Source organism: Panthera pardus, unplaced genomic scaffold (genome assembly GCF_024362965.1).
Source record: "Panthera pardus isolate Hobbes unplaced genomic scaffold, ASM2436296v1 HiC_scaffold_6, whole genome shotgun sequence".
Lineage (NCBI taxonomy): Eukaryota > Metazoa > Chordata > Mammalia > Carnivora > Felidae > Panthera > Panthera pardus.
In genome coordinates, this window is record NW_026526991.1 from 78039166 (window position 1) to 78052637 (window position 13472).

The window sequence follows — 13472 nt, forward strand, 5'->3', positions numbered from 1 at the left end:
CAAAGGGCGCGCCGCCCTTTTCGGACGATCGAAATCACCTGTTCAAGGTCGCACATCCTCTAGTTACCGCATGCAATCAGCAAGGTTAGGCAGGGCTGCTGGGTCTACCGCCGGTTGGCTCTCGGCGACACACCGGGCCCACCTGCTACCCTGCAATCTGCGCAATCGCGGGGAGAACGCGCCCTCTCGCGACCGACTTCCCGCCGCAGCCCGGCCTGGAACAAACGCCCTCCGGGGCCCGCGACCCGCGGCGGCGGGGCAGGGGCCCCGGAAGGAGGCGGTGCCGGGGCGGCCCGAGGCTGCGCGTGCGGGAGGATGGGGGCGGGGCGCGCCTATATAAACTCCGTGCGGCGGAAAGGGCGGGCCTGGGCGAGAGCGGCTGAGTCGGCGGAGCGCCCGGCGCCGCAGACGCCGCCAGCGAGGACAGGGAGGGGGAGAGGGAGGAGGCGGGAGGAGGAGACGCAAGTGCGGGGTGGCGCCGGTCCACCTCCGCAGCTCTCCTGGCTCCCGCCGGCTTTCGAAGGCGGGCCCGGGCTGCGGCAGCGGCAGCGGCCTCGGCGGCCAGCGGAGGTGAAGCCGAGCTGCGGCGGCCTGTGGGTCGACGCGGCGTAGGGAGGGCAGGGCAGGGCTGGGCGGCCGCCGCCGCGGTGAGCTGGAAGGGCAGCTCGGCATCCCCGGGGCGGGGCCGTCGAGGGCAGGTGGCCCGTGCGCTTTTCTCCGGGTCGGCCTCCCCAGAGGCACCTGCACACGGGGCCCCAGCCTGGTGCCGGGGCGTCCGGAGGCTGTGGGAAGGGCGGGGGTCGGTGCCCTCGGGGCACTTAAGTGACCACCCAATAGAGGCGACTCTCGCGCGGGGCGCTGCGGGGACTGAGGATCAGTGCTGGCGTGCATGGGGCCTGTTATGCCCTTGCTTTGGGGTGCTCCGTAAGGGGATGCGCGGAGGTGAAGGTTGTGAGGACCGCTGACCAGAGCGTTGTGAGGCTCGGGAGGATGAGCCTTTAAACCCGTGTGGTGTGAGTGGTTATGGGTTAGTCTAAACAGAACAGAAAACCAACTCGGGGCGCTCGCAAGTACCTCGCTACAAATGTGCAGCAGTGACGGACTTGCCTTGTAGGCCCCAGAGCAATCAAAGGGAAGTTAGGGGTCTTGTTCAAGAAGCTGCTCCTCAGTTAGTGAATGAGGCTCTAAAAGAATTGTGTGTTGGGAATTTTTCTTTTAAATGGGCTTGTTTTTAGGATTGCGTTTGGGGCTAGTGGTGAGGGTAACGTAAAGAGGTTACAAAGGCTGCCTTAAGGTCCTAATGGGGAGAGCTTTTTTGTGTGTCATCATTCGACCATAGAAATTATTCAGAATGTGGATTGCCCTTACGAGAAGAGAGGAGCTCTGAAGCCATTGCTTGATTAGCAGTTCTTCTCCCTATGTGGAAAGTTGAATTTCTGGAAACATCCCCCGTATTGTAGATTTTGCCCACGTAAAGGCGCTAGCACTTGGCACTAATCTCCTTAAAAGTAGTAAGATGGAAACACAGTACCTAGCATCGCTGGGTTTTGAGCTCACTTCTGTGCAAAAGAATTTTGAGGGAGTGGGTCTAGACTTTTCAGGGAAGTTCGAGTCTCCATAGTCTCCTCTAGTCTTAATTTACTTTTAACTTTTTTTTTCCTTCCTTCCTTCAGCTTCATCGGTTTCAATGGTGCAACTCTCTTCATCTCCTTTTGGTTACCAGTCACCTTCAGGCCATTCAGAGGAGGGAAGAGAGGGGAATATGAAGTCAGCCAAGCCCCAAGTGAACCACAGTCAGCATGGGGAAAGCCAGCGGGCCATGAGCCCTTTGCAGTCTGCTCTCAGTTCTGCTGCCTCTCCTTCCCAAGCATATGAGACATATATCGATAATGGACTCATATGCCTTAAACACAAAATTAGAAACATCGAGAAAAAGAAGGTAACTTTTTTCCCTCCCATCCCTGTATATGTACCATCTTTAATAAGGGTTAGGGAACTGGCATTTTTGCTTTCTGTCAGGGCTCAGAGGTACTCTTTCCTAAAAGATTTACCTAACCTTGGGATTTAGCTGGCTGAAAACATACAAGTAGGTTAAATATTGGGTATATTAAGCATTTTATTTGATTTCTCAGCATAACTAAATAAAAATATTCCTCATAGTAAAATTACTATGCATGCTGCTGTTGAAATACTTGAAGAGCCAGCAACTTTAAGTCAGATTAATTCTTTGAGTGTAGTATTAATGTTTCTTTTCATAGATGAGTAATAGCCTGATTTTTTTTTTTAGCTTGTTTTCCTTGTGACTTTCTGCAGCAGTTGATATTGCAGTAAAGCTGCTGCAGTCATTGGAAGCTTCAGCGATGGGAGAGCCAGAAAAGGTTTTAGCACTAATTTTTGTGTTGCTAGGTGATCGTTTAAGATTGGTAGGTTAACATTGTAGAAAGCCTTATAAAGAGACTCAAATTATAATCAGCCCAATGTTACAGTAAATGCTGATGTAAAGATCCAAATCATTCCTTATTTCCTGAGTCATGTAGCCTGTGAAACAGTGCTGCACGTTGCTTTGTTGTGTCATGATTCTCTTTTGCTTGTGATAGTAAGGTGAGTGATTGACTATCTGGACCTGGGAACACTTACATATTTTTATTCCAGGATCTAGTTCAACCATAGGAAAGTTGCTTTTAATGGAGGAGTATGAAGAGATTTTTAAGATCTGGTTGACTCTGTCTCCCCCCAGCCCCCACCCCCCATGCCAAGGTAGGGAAGAAAGACCAGTTACTAGTAGCTTCTCTGTAACCCTGGCTCTCATCAGTTGTCTTTTGAATGCATGCAGTTGATCACAAGTGTGATAAGGTGAGTGTGCCTGGGTCAGCACAAATTCCCTGCCACTATGGGAAACTAGTCAAAGCACGATCTATTCAAAGCAGGATCTGTTGATGGAGACCCATTAATGTCTTTTTCCCAGGTGGAGGAACTACATATATGTGTATACTTACACGCTCTAGTGTAACTATAGTACCTCCTTAAGTTTGAATACTTATCTGGTCAGTAACAATGCTTTTGTTTGAAGCTTCTGGAAAAGCAATTGAAAGCTATAAAGCCAATATGGGAGAAGCCTAAACATTGCTTTTAGAATACTGTAGTGGGTCATGTCATTATTCTGGGGACAATAAATGCAATTTGTCATATATTCAGTGAAATATGAAACTCCAGGAAAAAAAGCTTTGAGTTAAGTCTATTATAATGCTAGAGAAAATATCTTCTACATTTCTATAATGCTAGAGAAGATATCCTCTTCTTCCATGAAGAAGTTTGCTATTCGACAAATGCCACATAATTCAACAGGTAACTAATAGTTTAAGCATGAGGTTAGAACAGAATTTCTCCGCCTCAACACTATTGACGTTTTTGTGCCAGATAATTCTTTTGTTGCAGACAGGGTGTGTGTGGGGGTGGAGGGGGGGTGGGGGGGGTGGCTATCCTGTGGAATGTAGGATGATTCGCAGCATCCTTGGGTTCTAGTCACACGATGCCTGTAGCATTCTCCACCTCCTTCTCATCCTTCAAGTAGTGACAACCAAGAACATCTCCAGACACTACCATAGATCCCTGAGGGTCAAAATTATCTCTGATTGAGCACCACTGGGGTAGGGGCATGTGATTGACTAGTTAAGTGTCTGTGTGTTAAGTAGTCTGATTGTAAGTAGAGGCCATGAAGAGAAGAGTTTTATTACTGCTTAACTTTTCTAATTCCAGACTAATGTTGATTGTAATATTTTTTCCCTGGCTGGATCTTATCTACAGTTGCTGCCTGCCTTGTAGTAAACCAGTATTCTTACAGATTGATAGCATACTTCAAGAACTTTGTTTTCATAAGAAGCAGTCTGGTATTTAGTTTATTTTTTTTCAGAATTTTGTATGAGACTACAGTAGATACAAGTTTCTCTTTTGTAGCTCAAACTGGAGGACTACAAGGATCGCCTGAAAAATGGAGAGCAACTTAATCCAGATCAGTTGGTAAGTAGTGTATAATCCTTGGGTCACACTTGTTGGCTTTTTTCTTTTTTCCTTTTTTTTCTTAATAAAACTCTAGACGGGATTGGTGAGAGCAAAGATTTGATAAGGCCAATAAAGAAGAGCGAGAATCCACTGGATTTTTCAGAAGACTTTCTTTTCTTCACTTATGAGATCTTACAGACTTCTTTTGCACTAGCAGATGGTATGGATGGAGGTATGGGTTGCTAAATAAGAGTGAAAATGTAGACTATTGCTGAACACACGGATTTAAGTTTTAAACTTTTGTTAGGCTGAACTAAAGAGGTGGAGGGACGACTAGCTTTCCACTGTTCACTGGTATATATAAACCTGACATCTTTCTGCTCTAAAATGTAAAAGAGTATTTATTCTAGCTTGCCTAGGTTTTCTCCTTTTGCTTCTTCTTAATCCTTATGTATTTTCTCCTTGCTTTTCTATCCTAGATTGCTATGTCACCTCTCAGGAGGCATGTTTACTTTAAAAAATATTGTTTAACTTGTCTGTGGTATACCTGGCATCTGCAAGTTTTATCTAATGTGGTGAAAGTTTCAGCAATATGGAAATAAAAATGCTTAATTGATGTTTGTCTGATATCTCTTGGCTAAGAAGGGACAGAATTAAAAGTTATTTGATCTAGTCTGTAGACCTATCATCTTCATCTTTTTCAACTACGATTTTTGGTTGTGTATCACAGATACTGGCATTCGAGATCTTTTCCCTTATTGACTCCTCTTCACTGACCTAGAATTTTTGTGATGTAGTAAATTATAATTTTGCTGAGGCACAGATTTGAATTGTGTGAGCTCTGAGAATGATGTGCTCACATAGCTGGTGAGAGGACTTAGCTGGGCATCCAGCATTTCAACATAGCTTTGTTCTCAAAGTAGTCATGGTATGTTCAGTAACTTTTGAAGTGATAATATTTTTCTTTGTGTAAATATCCTTGAAGGAAGTGTTCTGATATGGTAGTATTCTTGATTTTGGGGAAATATGGGGGTTAGGGAGAGGGAGGTTGGTGGTTCTCATGGAAGCTCTCTAGCAAAGGTCAAGGACATGCTGTATTTCAGAGCTCTGGCCAGGTAAACTGTAGTCTCAGTATTTCATTACTGTCTTTATAACTACATGTTGCTTTTGTAGCATTAACTTTTATTTCTTGAGTTAAATGCTGACAACTGCCAAATTTATGTTGCCAATAGATAAGCCCTTGGAACTCGAGATTCCTGTGTTCAGTTGCTTATTTGGCATCTCCCGACCCCCAAAACCTGTTCCTCCTCTAATCTTAATGATGTCAGTTAATGGCTTGGGGAACTAAAAGGATGGAGTTGCCAAAATCCTTGGAGAATTTCTCATCTATTTCCTGATACCACACATCTAGCCCATTAGCAAGGTCAGTTCTACCTTCAAAGTAAATCCGGAAACTGGCCATTTCTCAAATTCCGCTTCTGCCGTCCTGGTCCAGGCCACATCATCTTTCATCTACATTACTGTAATAGCTTCCTCACAGGTTTTTCTATTTCTGCTGTATCTCCAAGCTTGTTCTCAACATGGTAGCCTCAGTCATCCTGTTCGGATGCAAGTCAGTTGGTCATTCCTCTGTTCAACTCTCCATTGGTTCCCATCATGGCAGAATGTCCTTACTGTGGCCTACAAAGTCCTACAAAATATGCTTGCTACTTCCTTTCACATCTTTATTTCATGTCCTGTACTTCTGTCCCTTCCTAGCTTCATTCCGGCTACATTGGCCTTCTTGCTGTTCCTCAAACATCCCAGGCACGCTTTTGCTTCAGGGCTTTTTGCACTGTGTGCTGTTCCTACTGCCTGGGATGCTTTTTCCCCAGGTGTCTAAATGGCTCAATTTCCAACTTCCTTCAGCTTTTTATTTGAAGGTCATCTCAGTGAGGCTTGTCCTGACAACGCTATACCTCCATTCCTCCATTCACACTCCTTAGCTCTTTGCCTTGCTTTAATTTTTTAACTAGTAGTGCTTTTCTGACAAACTATAAAGTTTATTGTTTCTCTTTCTCTTAAAATGTAAGTTTCATTAAAGTAGAGATTCTGTCTGTTCATTGCTGTTTTCCTAGTACTTAGAATAGTTTAGAGAATATAGCAGACATGTAAAATATTTATTACAAAAGGATTTACTAAATATAAAATGAATGTTATGATTTTAGATAAAATTAAGCATATAGTTTGTGGTACTTTAAAATTTTTTTTTTTTTTTTTTTTTTTTTAACATTCATCTTCGAGAGACAAAGTGTGAGTGGGGGAGGGGTAAAGAGAGAGGAAGACAGAATCTGAAGCAGGCTCCAGGCTCTGAGCTGTCAGCACAGAGCCCGATGCTGGGTTTGAACTCATGGACTGCAAGATCATGACCTGAGCTGAAGTTGGACACTTAACTGACTGAGCCACCGAGGTGCCCCTAATTTTTTTTTTTTTTTAAGTTTATTTATTTAGAGATAGAGTGTGCAGGCAGGGTAGGGGCGATGGAAGAGTGTGAGAGAGAGAATCCCAAGCAGGCTCTGCACTGTCAGCACAGAGCCTGACATGGGGCTCTGTCTCATGAATGTGAGATCATGACAGCCAAAATCAAGAGTTGGATGCTTACCTGACTGAGCCACCCAGGCACCCTTAGTTTGTGGTTCTTATGGGAATGAACATCTCTTCATATAAGCAATATATATTTAAGGTAGAAATTCAGAAAATGCAGATAAATTGGAAGAAAAAAAATCTGTTATCTGATCCCTCAGAACTGTCATTAGTAGTGTAGTATTTAATTAGAAAAATCTAAGTTTAGTTTTTAAAGCTGGTAATAATTCACATAGTTCAGAAATTAGGCAATAGTTTAAAAGACAGTTTTTCTTTCACCTTGTCCTTCCTGTGTTCAGTTCTTATCTTACAAAGTAAGGCCCTGGGATTATGATCTGAGCTGAAATCAAGAGTTGGATGCTCAAATGACTGAGCCACCTGGGTGCCCCACTTTCTGTTTATTTCTAATTTTGTGTGGTTGTATTTTCCCAGTTTACTTTTAATTAAGTTAGCTAGTGCTTCTTCTTTTTTTTTTTTTAAATTTTTTTTAGCTTCTGGGTTTGTTTTAGTCTTTCTCTTTTTCTGCTGTCCTTTGTTTTATTTGCTTCACTTTCTAACTTTGAATTAAGTGTTTAATTCATTTGTTTTCTTCCCCCCCCCCCCATTGGTTTGCATTTAAGGCTGTGAATTTTCCTTCAAGTAATGCTTTAGCTACACATTTGATACTGTATTTTCAATATTGTTGGCTAAAAATTTTGTAATTTCAGTTTGTAAATCTTCTTTAACCCAACAGATATTCTTAATATTGTAAATAAAACTTTCTATGATCTGCATGGCTATTGTAATCCTTTTAACGGTAACTCTTAAGTAACCTGTCAAGACTAAGCTAAAGACTAATAAGATTTCATTGAGATTTCTAATATAAACCTAGATTTTTTTCCTTTGAAATAGTAAGATTGTGTAATGAAGTTTTTTAGAGTCCCATTTATAATTTTAATATTTATTTTGGTTCAGATCTGGATTTGAAATAGAGAACTGAGATTCAAGTGAGTGCTTGAGCAAAAGGCAAATGGGTACTTTCAGCTTCAGTGAAACTTTTAGTTTTAAAGAATTAAGATTTGGCATCCATCTCTAGTTGCTAAACTCTGACCCTATGTTATATTTAACGCATAATACAAAACTCTTTTATTAAATAATGTGAAATCTTTTCTGCTTTGTAGTCCCATTGCAGTTGGCCTTGTCAAGGCAAACCACTCAAATGTTACATGGGCTTCCTAATTAATATCCTTGTTTTGAGACCTTCCTTTTCAGTTCACCAGCCCTACTCCCTCTAGTGTTCTTTTTTGAAACCGAAATCTCAGTATAGGATTCTAATCAAAAGTTTAAAAATTCTATTGAGAATTTTAACATGTTTTCTTAAAACTTTTTTTTAAAAGCATATTTATTTTGAGAGAGAAAGAGCATGTGCATATGCATGCCAGTAGGGGAGGTGCAGAGAGCGGGAGAGAGAGAATCCCAAGCAGGCTCTGTGCTGTCAGCGTAGAGCCTGACTTGGGGCTTGATCTCACAAACTGTGAGATCATGACCTGAGCTGAAATCAAGAGTCGGATACTTAACTGACTAAGCCTCCTAGGTGCCCCAAAAATCTTTAGCATATTTGAGCCTAAAATGTTCTGAACTGTGTTTTATTAATTCAACCATAATATATTAAGTACTTACACTGGGGGATTCTGGGCTTAAATGCTAGGGTTATGATGTAAGGGACAAATGTGATCCTTGCCCTCAAAGATACAGTGTGATGAGAAAGAGGTAGGAAATAAGTAAATAAAAATGTGATGGTGTTAGGGTGAGGTACAGAGTGATAATGGATTGTAATGAGGAATTTAACCTAGTTTGGAGAATTCAGGACAGCTTCCTTGAGAAAGAAGTGCTTCAGTTCAGACCTAAAAAATGAGAAGGACTTAGCAAGTTAAAATGGGGAAGGAGGAAGAAGAGCAGGCTAGGCAGATGCTAGCATGTGTAAAAGTCCTGAGTAGGGAAAGAATGTTTTTACAAAGAGGAAACTGGAAAGAAAGCCAGTATCGATGGAGTGATGTAGTTGGAATGGGAAAGCTACATGTACATCCTTATTTCCCGTTTAAAGACTGTGTTTTTTCTTAAGGTCATCATAAATGATACAGATAAGTTTTAAGCAGAAAATAACTAGATTTGTAATAAAATCACTTTTAAGGGTGAGTGATGGTTTGGAGGTGGTAAGTGTGGGTGTAAGAAGACTAGATAATGGTTGGCTGTAGTCTCGGTCAGAGGTTATAGATACCTTGCTGGTACCAAAGTAGCAGCAAAGGAGTTTGGGTAAAGTAGATTCAAGAGATAGAATTAGCATAGCTTGGTGATAGGATCTAGTAGAAGAAAGAGCCAAGAATGGGTTCCAGGTTTCTGGCTTGAACACTTGGATGGATGGCAGAACCATTTATTGGGCCTGGAAACCCTGGAGGAGAAGATGGTTTTGGGAGGAGAGGATAAAAAGCTCAATTTTGGACGACTGATCAAAAAAAATTTTTTTTTTAATGTTTGCTTATTTTTGAGAGAGACAGATAGTGCATGTGAGAGCATGAACGGGGCAGGGGCAGATAGAGAGGGAGACACAGAATCCGAAGTGGGCTCCAGGCTCTGAGCTGTCAGCACAGAGCCTGATGCGGGGCTCAAACTCATGGGCCATGAGATCGTAACCTGAGCCAAGGTCAGATGCTTAACCCACTGAGCTACCCAGGTGCCCCAGGACCACTGATTTTTTAATGTGGCTGTGAAACATTAAGGGGTGGGTAATATCGAATAAGTGTTTGAGTTACAGGTCTGGAACACAAGTTTAGTGTACAGTTAAGCTCATCTGTGTGGTTGCTGATTGAAACCATAAGAAAAGATGAGACTATGTTGGATGAGAATATAGAAAGGAGAAAAGCCTAGGACAGAGGAACTTTGACATTTAATGTTTGGATAATAAAGGCTAAAAATATTTATAGCCAACTTTAGGGTCAGGTATCATTTTGAGTGATTTGAATTGGCCAACATCTCTGTGATGTAGGTCCTGTTTATTTTGTAAATGCTAAAAACTGGGGTGAGAGAAGTTTATGGAAAAATTACTGGTAAGTAAAAAGCTGGAGAAATGGGAGAAAAATGGAAGTTTAGTGTTATTAAAAACAAAGAGATGTTTGTAGAGCCAAAGGTGCTTTTGTGTGGAAGTCTTCTGAGAAACCAGAATGAGAGTTATAAAAGATCTATGGATTTAAAAGGTGGTATTGACATGCTTACTTTAGCCAGGATAGTTCTGGTGGAATGATGGAAACAAAATCCGGGTTGATAAGGGCTGAAGAGGAAATGGAGACTGTGTAGCCATTTTTGAAACTTTGAGACTGAAAGGAGGGGGTTGCCAGAAAGGCGCTTATTTTTCTTATTTAGGTTGGGGGAGACTTGAACTTGTATTTATTTATATATTATATTTATTTATATTTATGTTTTTGAGAGAGAGGGCACAAGTGAGCGACAGACAGAGAATCCCACAAGGGACAGAGAGATATACAGAGAGAAGTGGGGCTCACCTGGGGCTCGTGTTTTACCAGAAGCAGGGCTTGTGTTCACCTGAAGCAGAGCTTGAGCTCACCTGATGTGGGACTCGAACTCACAAACTGTGAGATCATGACTTGAGCCAAAGTCATATGCTTAACAACTGAGCCACCCAGGCTCCCAAGACTTGAACTTGTTAAGTACTAGTTTAAGCATCAACAGAGAGTGAGAAATTCAAGATTTTTAAAAGGGAATCATAGAGTAAGATTTTTTATGAAGACGTAATTGAAAAGGATAGAAGGTAGAAGGATATTTCCTCCAGTAAGCAAAAAAAGGAAGGAAGAAAGGATGTATTCACATTGGATGATGGGAAGTTAAGGTAGTTCCCATTTGATGCTGCTTTTCTTGAATTAAAGTTAATACCATTTGGGAGTAAATATGAGGGAGTATTCCCTTCTGGTTTTATATACCTCTGAGGGCTGTATACTATGATTGTGTTATCTGTGCAAGGTTCTATAGTTGGAATACCTCTTCGTCTTTTTTATTATGAAATAATACAGCTGCAACTAAGTGTCGCTTCTAGGTTATACTGCATAATAAAGCAAGCATCAGAATCCACCATTCAACTCCAGTAGTACATTACCAACACCACCAAAGCTCCTTCCCAGTTCTTTGTCTTTACTATAACCTGACCCTGAGCTGCCCACTGCCATTTCCTTGCTTTATTTTAATAGCACTTGTTTGTTGCCCTTGAATCTGTTAGAGTTGCTTTTTCGTACCTTATAATAAATGTTATCATACTGTGTTCTGCAGTTTGTCTTTTTCACTCATTATGTTTAGGATTTTTATATTAAGGAAAGTAGTTATATTTTATTTGTTTTACTCTACTTAGTAGTAGTTTGTGAGTAGATGATGTCCTACTTAGAACAATCTTATATGTTATTGAGACACAAGTGTGAAATTTTTCAGGGTGCACCTGAAAAATTGCCTATCATGGGCTGTACGGTATGCCCATAGTTAACTTCATAGGTAAAAATGCCAAACTTTTCCAAAATTATTATACTAATTTATGCTAATGCTGGTAGTACATAGTTATATAGCAGTATATAGGTAGACTCTATACTTTTGTAAAAGCTTATGTTATCACACTGGTTTTAAAACAGCTTTTTTGAAGTATCATATATAGATCATAAAATTAACCCATTTTAAGTATATAAGACAATGATTTATAGTCAATTCGTAGAGTTATGCAGCTTCCATGACAATCTAGTTTTCAAACATTTCCGTAACCCTTCCAAATTCCTTTTTGTCTCCTTATTTGCTTTCTATCTCTATAAGTTTGTCTTTTCTGGATATGTCACATAAGATAGTCTTTCCCATATGGCTTCTTCGAGTTATGATTATGTTTTTGAGGTTCATCCTTGGTGTAGTATGTATCATTAATTCATTCCTTTTTATTGCTGACGAGTGTTCCTTTGAATGATTGTACCACATTTTGTTTATTTACCAATTGCTGGATATTTGGATTGTTTTTATTTGGGGCCATAATGAATATGCTGCCATACAAATTTGCATGTAAGTCTTTATGTGGATATATGTTTTCATTTCTTTTGGGTAGGTACTAGAAGTGGGATACTATATTACTTTAAATATGGAGACTTTAAAATACTGTATATCTTTATGTGGTTAGACAAGTTTCCCACCTTGGTTTGTTTCATATTAGCCCTTTGTTTTTCCAAACAGATTAAAGTCCCATTAAAAAAAAGTCTATGCCTTTCCTAATTACCAACTTTGTTAATCTGTGAAATCTTAAAAAAAAAAATGCCCCTTGAATTTCCAATATTTTGGGGGTGTCTGGGTGGCTCAGTCAGTTCAGGTCTTGATCTCAGGGTCATGAGTTCAAGCCCTGTGTTGGGTTCCATGCCTGGCGTGGAACCTACTTAAAAAAATTTACAATATGGGGGCTCCTGGGTGGCTTAGTCTGTTTAGTGTCTGACTTTGGCTCAGGTCATGATCTTGCTGCTCATGGGTTTCAGTCCCACATCGGGCTCTGTGCTGCCAGCTCAGAGCCTGGAGCCTGCTTCAGATTCTGTGTCTCCCTCTCTCTCTGCTCCTTCTCCACTCATGCTCGCTCTTTCTCTCTCTCTCAAAAATAAATAAACATTAAACATTTTACAATATTTTTGTTATAATACTTAATTTTGTCTGTTATAGGTAATTGTTTACAAGTCTTTTCTACCATAGTATAAATTTCTTGAAGTTGCTTATTTGTGATCCTCATTCTGCTACTTGTGTACTATATTTGAGTAGTGAATGAATATTGACAGAGGAATACTATTGGCTCATTGCTCTTGAAAACCACAGGCTCTAGGGGTGCCTGGGTGGCTCAGTCGGTAAAACGTCCGACTTTTGGTCATGATCTTGCAGTCTGTGAGTTCGAGCCCTACATTGGGGCTCTGTGCTGACAGCTCAGAGTCTGGAGCCTGCTTCGGATTCTGTGTCTGCCTCTCCCCCACTCATGTTCTGTGTGTGTGTCTCTCTCTCTCAAAAGTAAAATAAAACATTAAAAAGATTTTTTAAAAACCACAAGTCTGGGGCGCGTGGGTGGCTTAGTCAGTTAAGTGTCCAACTTTGACTCAGGTCATGATCTCATGGTTCATGTGTTCAAGCCCCACATCGGGCTCTGTGCTGACAGCTCAGAGCCTGGAGCCTGCTTCTGATTCTGTTTCTCTCTCTCTCTCTGACCCTTCCCTGCTCACGCTCTGTCTCTCTCTCTCTCTCTCTCTCACAAATAAACATTAAAAAAAGAAAAAAAACACAGGTCTCTCTGATCTTATACTGTACACTTCATAGTTAGGAACTCAAGTCTGTTGTTATGGCTCAGATTTCTAGCATAAAAATTGAATCTTAAAATTTATATAACTTCTATTAAATGCTCTCTCTTCCTACATTTTTTGAGTATGGCTAGTCCATAAAGTCTTAAGTCTTTTCTACTCTTTTTATAGGAACACTTATTTTGACATATTTATATTTAGAAGTTAACAGAATTGATGTTTTCTTATCCTATTTGGTAGGAAGCGGTGGAGAAATATGAAGAAGTTTTACATAACTTAGAATTTGCCAAGGAACTTCAGAAAACCTTTTCTGGACTGAGCCAAGATGTGAGTACGTTTTCTTTGCTATTCCTGAAACCACTTTAGCCACGGATCTGGAAGAAAATATTAGCGTTCATTAATGGTGTTCAGTTATTACCATCCATCTCATTCCTGCTGATATTTTATTGGGGGTGAGGGGGTTGACAATAGCTATTGAAGAACTAGTGTTTTCAGGTTTCTGGAGTCTCAAGAGAG

General features: G+C 40.9%; 1 protein-coding gene across 10 annotated transcripts in view; it reads left to right on the top strand.

Annotated features, from left to right (window-relative positions):
* The first annotated feature begins 475 nt into the window (after positions 1-475).
* Positions 476-13472, top strand: part of CAPRIN2 (caprin family member 2) — a 44729-nt gene continuing 31732 nt past the window's right edge. For 9 of the 10 annotated variants that reach the window (XM_019452370.2, XM_019452372.2, XM_019452375.2 and 6 more), the window contains exons 1-4: positions 476-570; positions 1674-1939; positions 3955-4017; positions 13197-13283. In XM_019452370.2, the coding sequence (XP_019307915.1) occupies positions 1688-1939; positions 3955-4017; positions 13197-13283 (402 nt within the window). In that variant the 5' untranslated portion in view covers positions 476-570; positions 1674-1687. The other variant, XM_019452371.2, reaches the window with a different exon arrangement.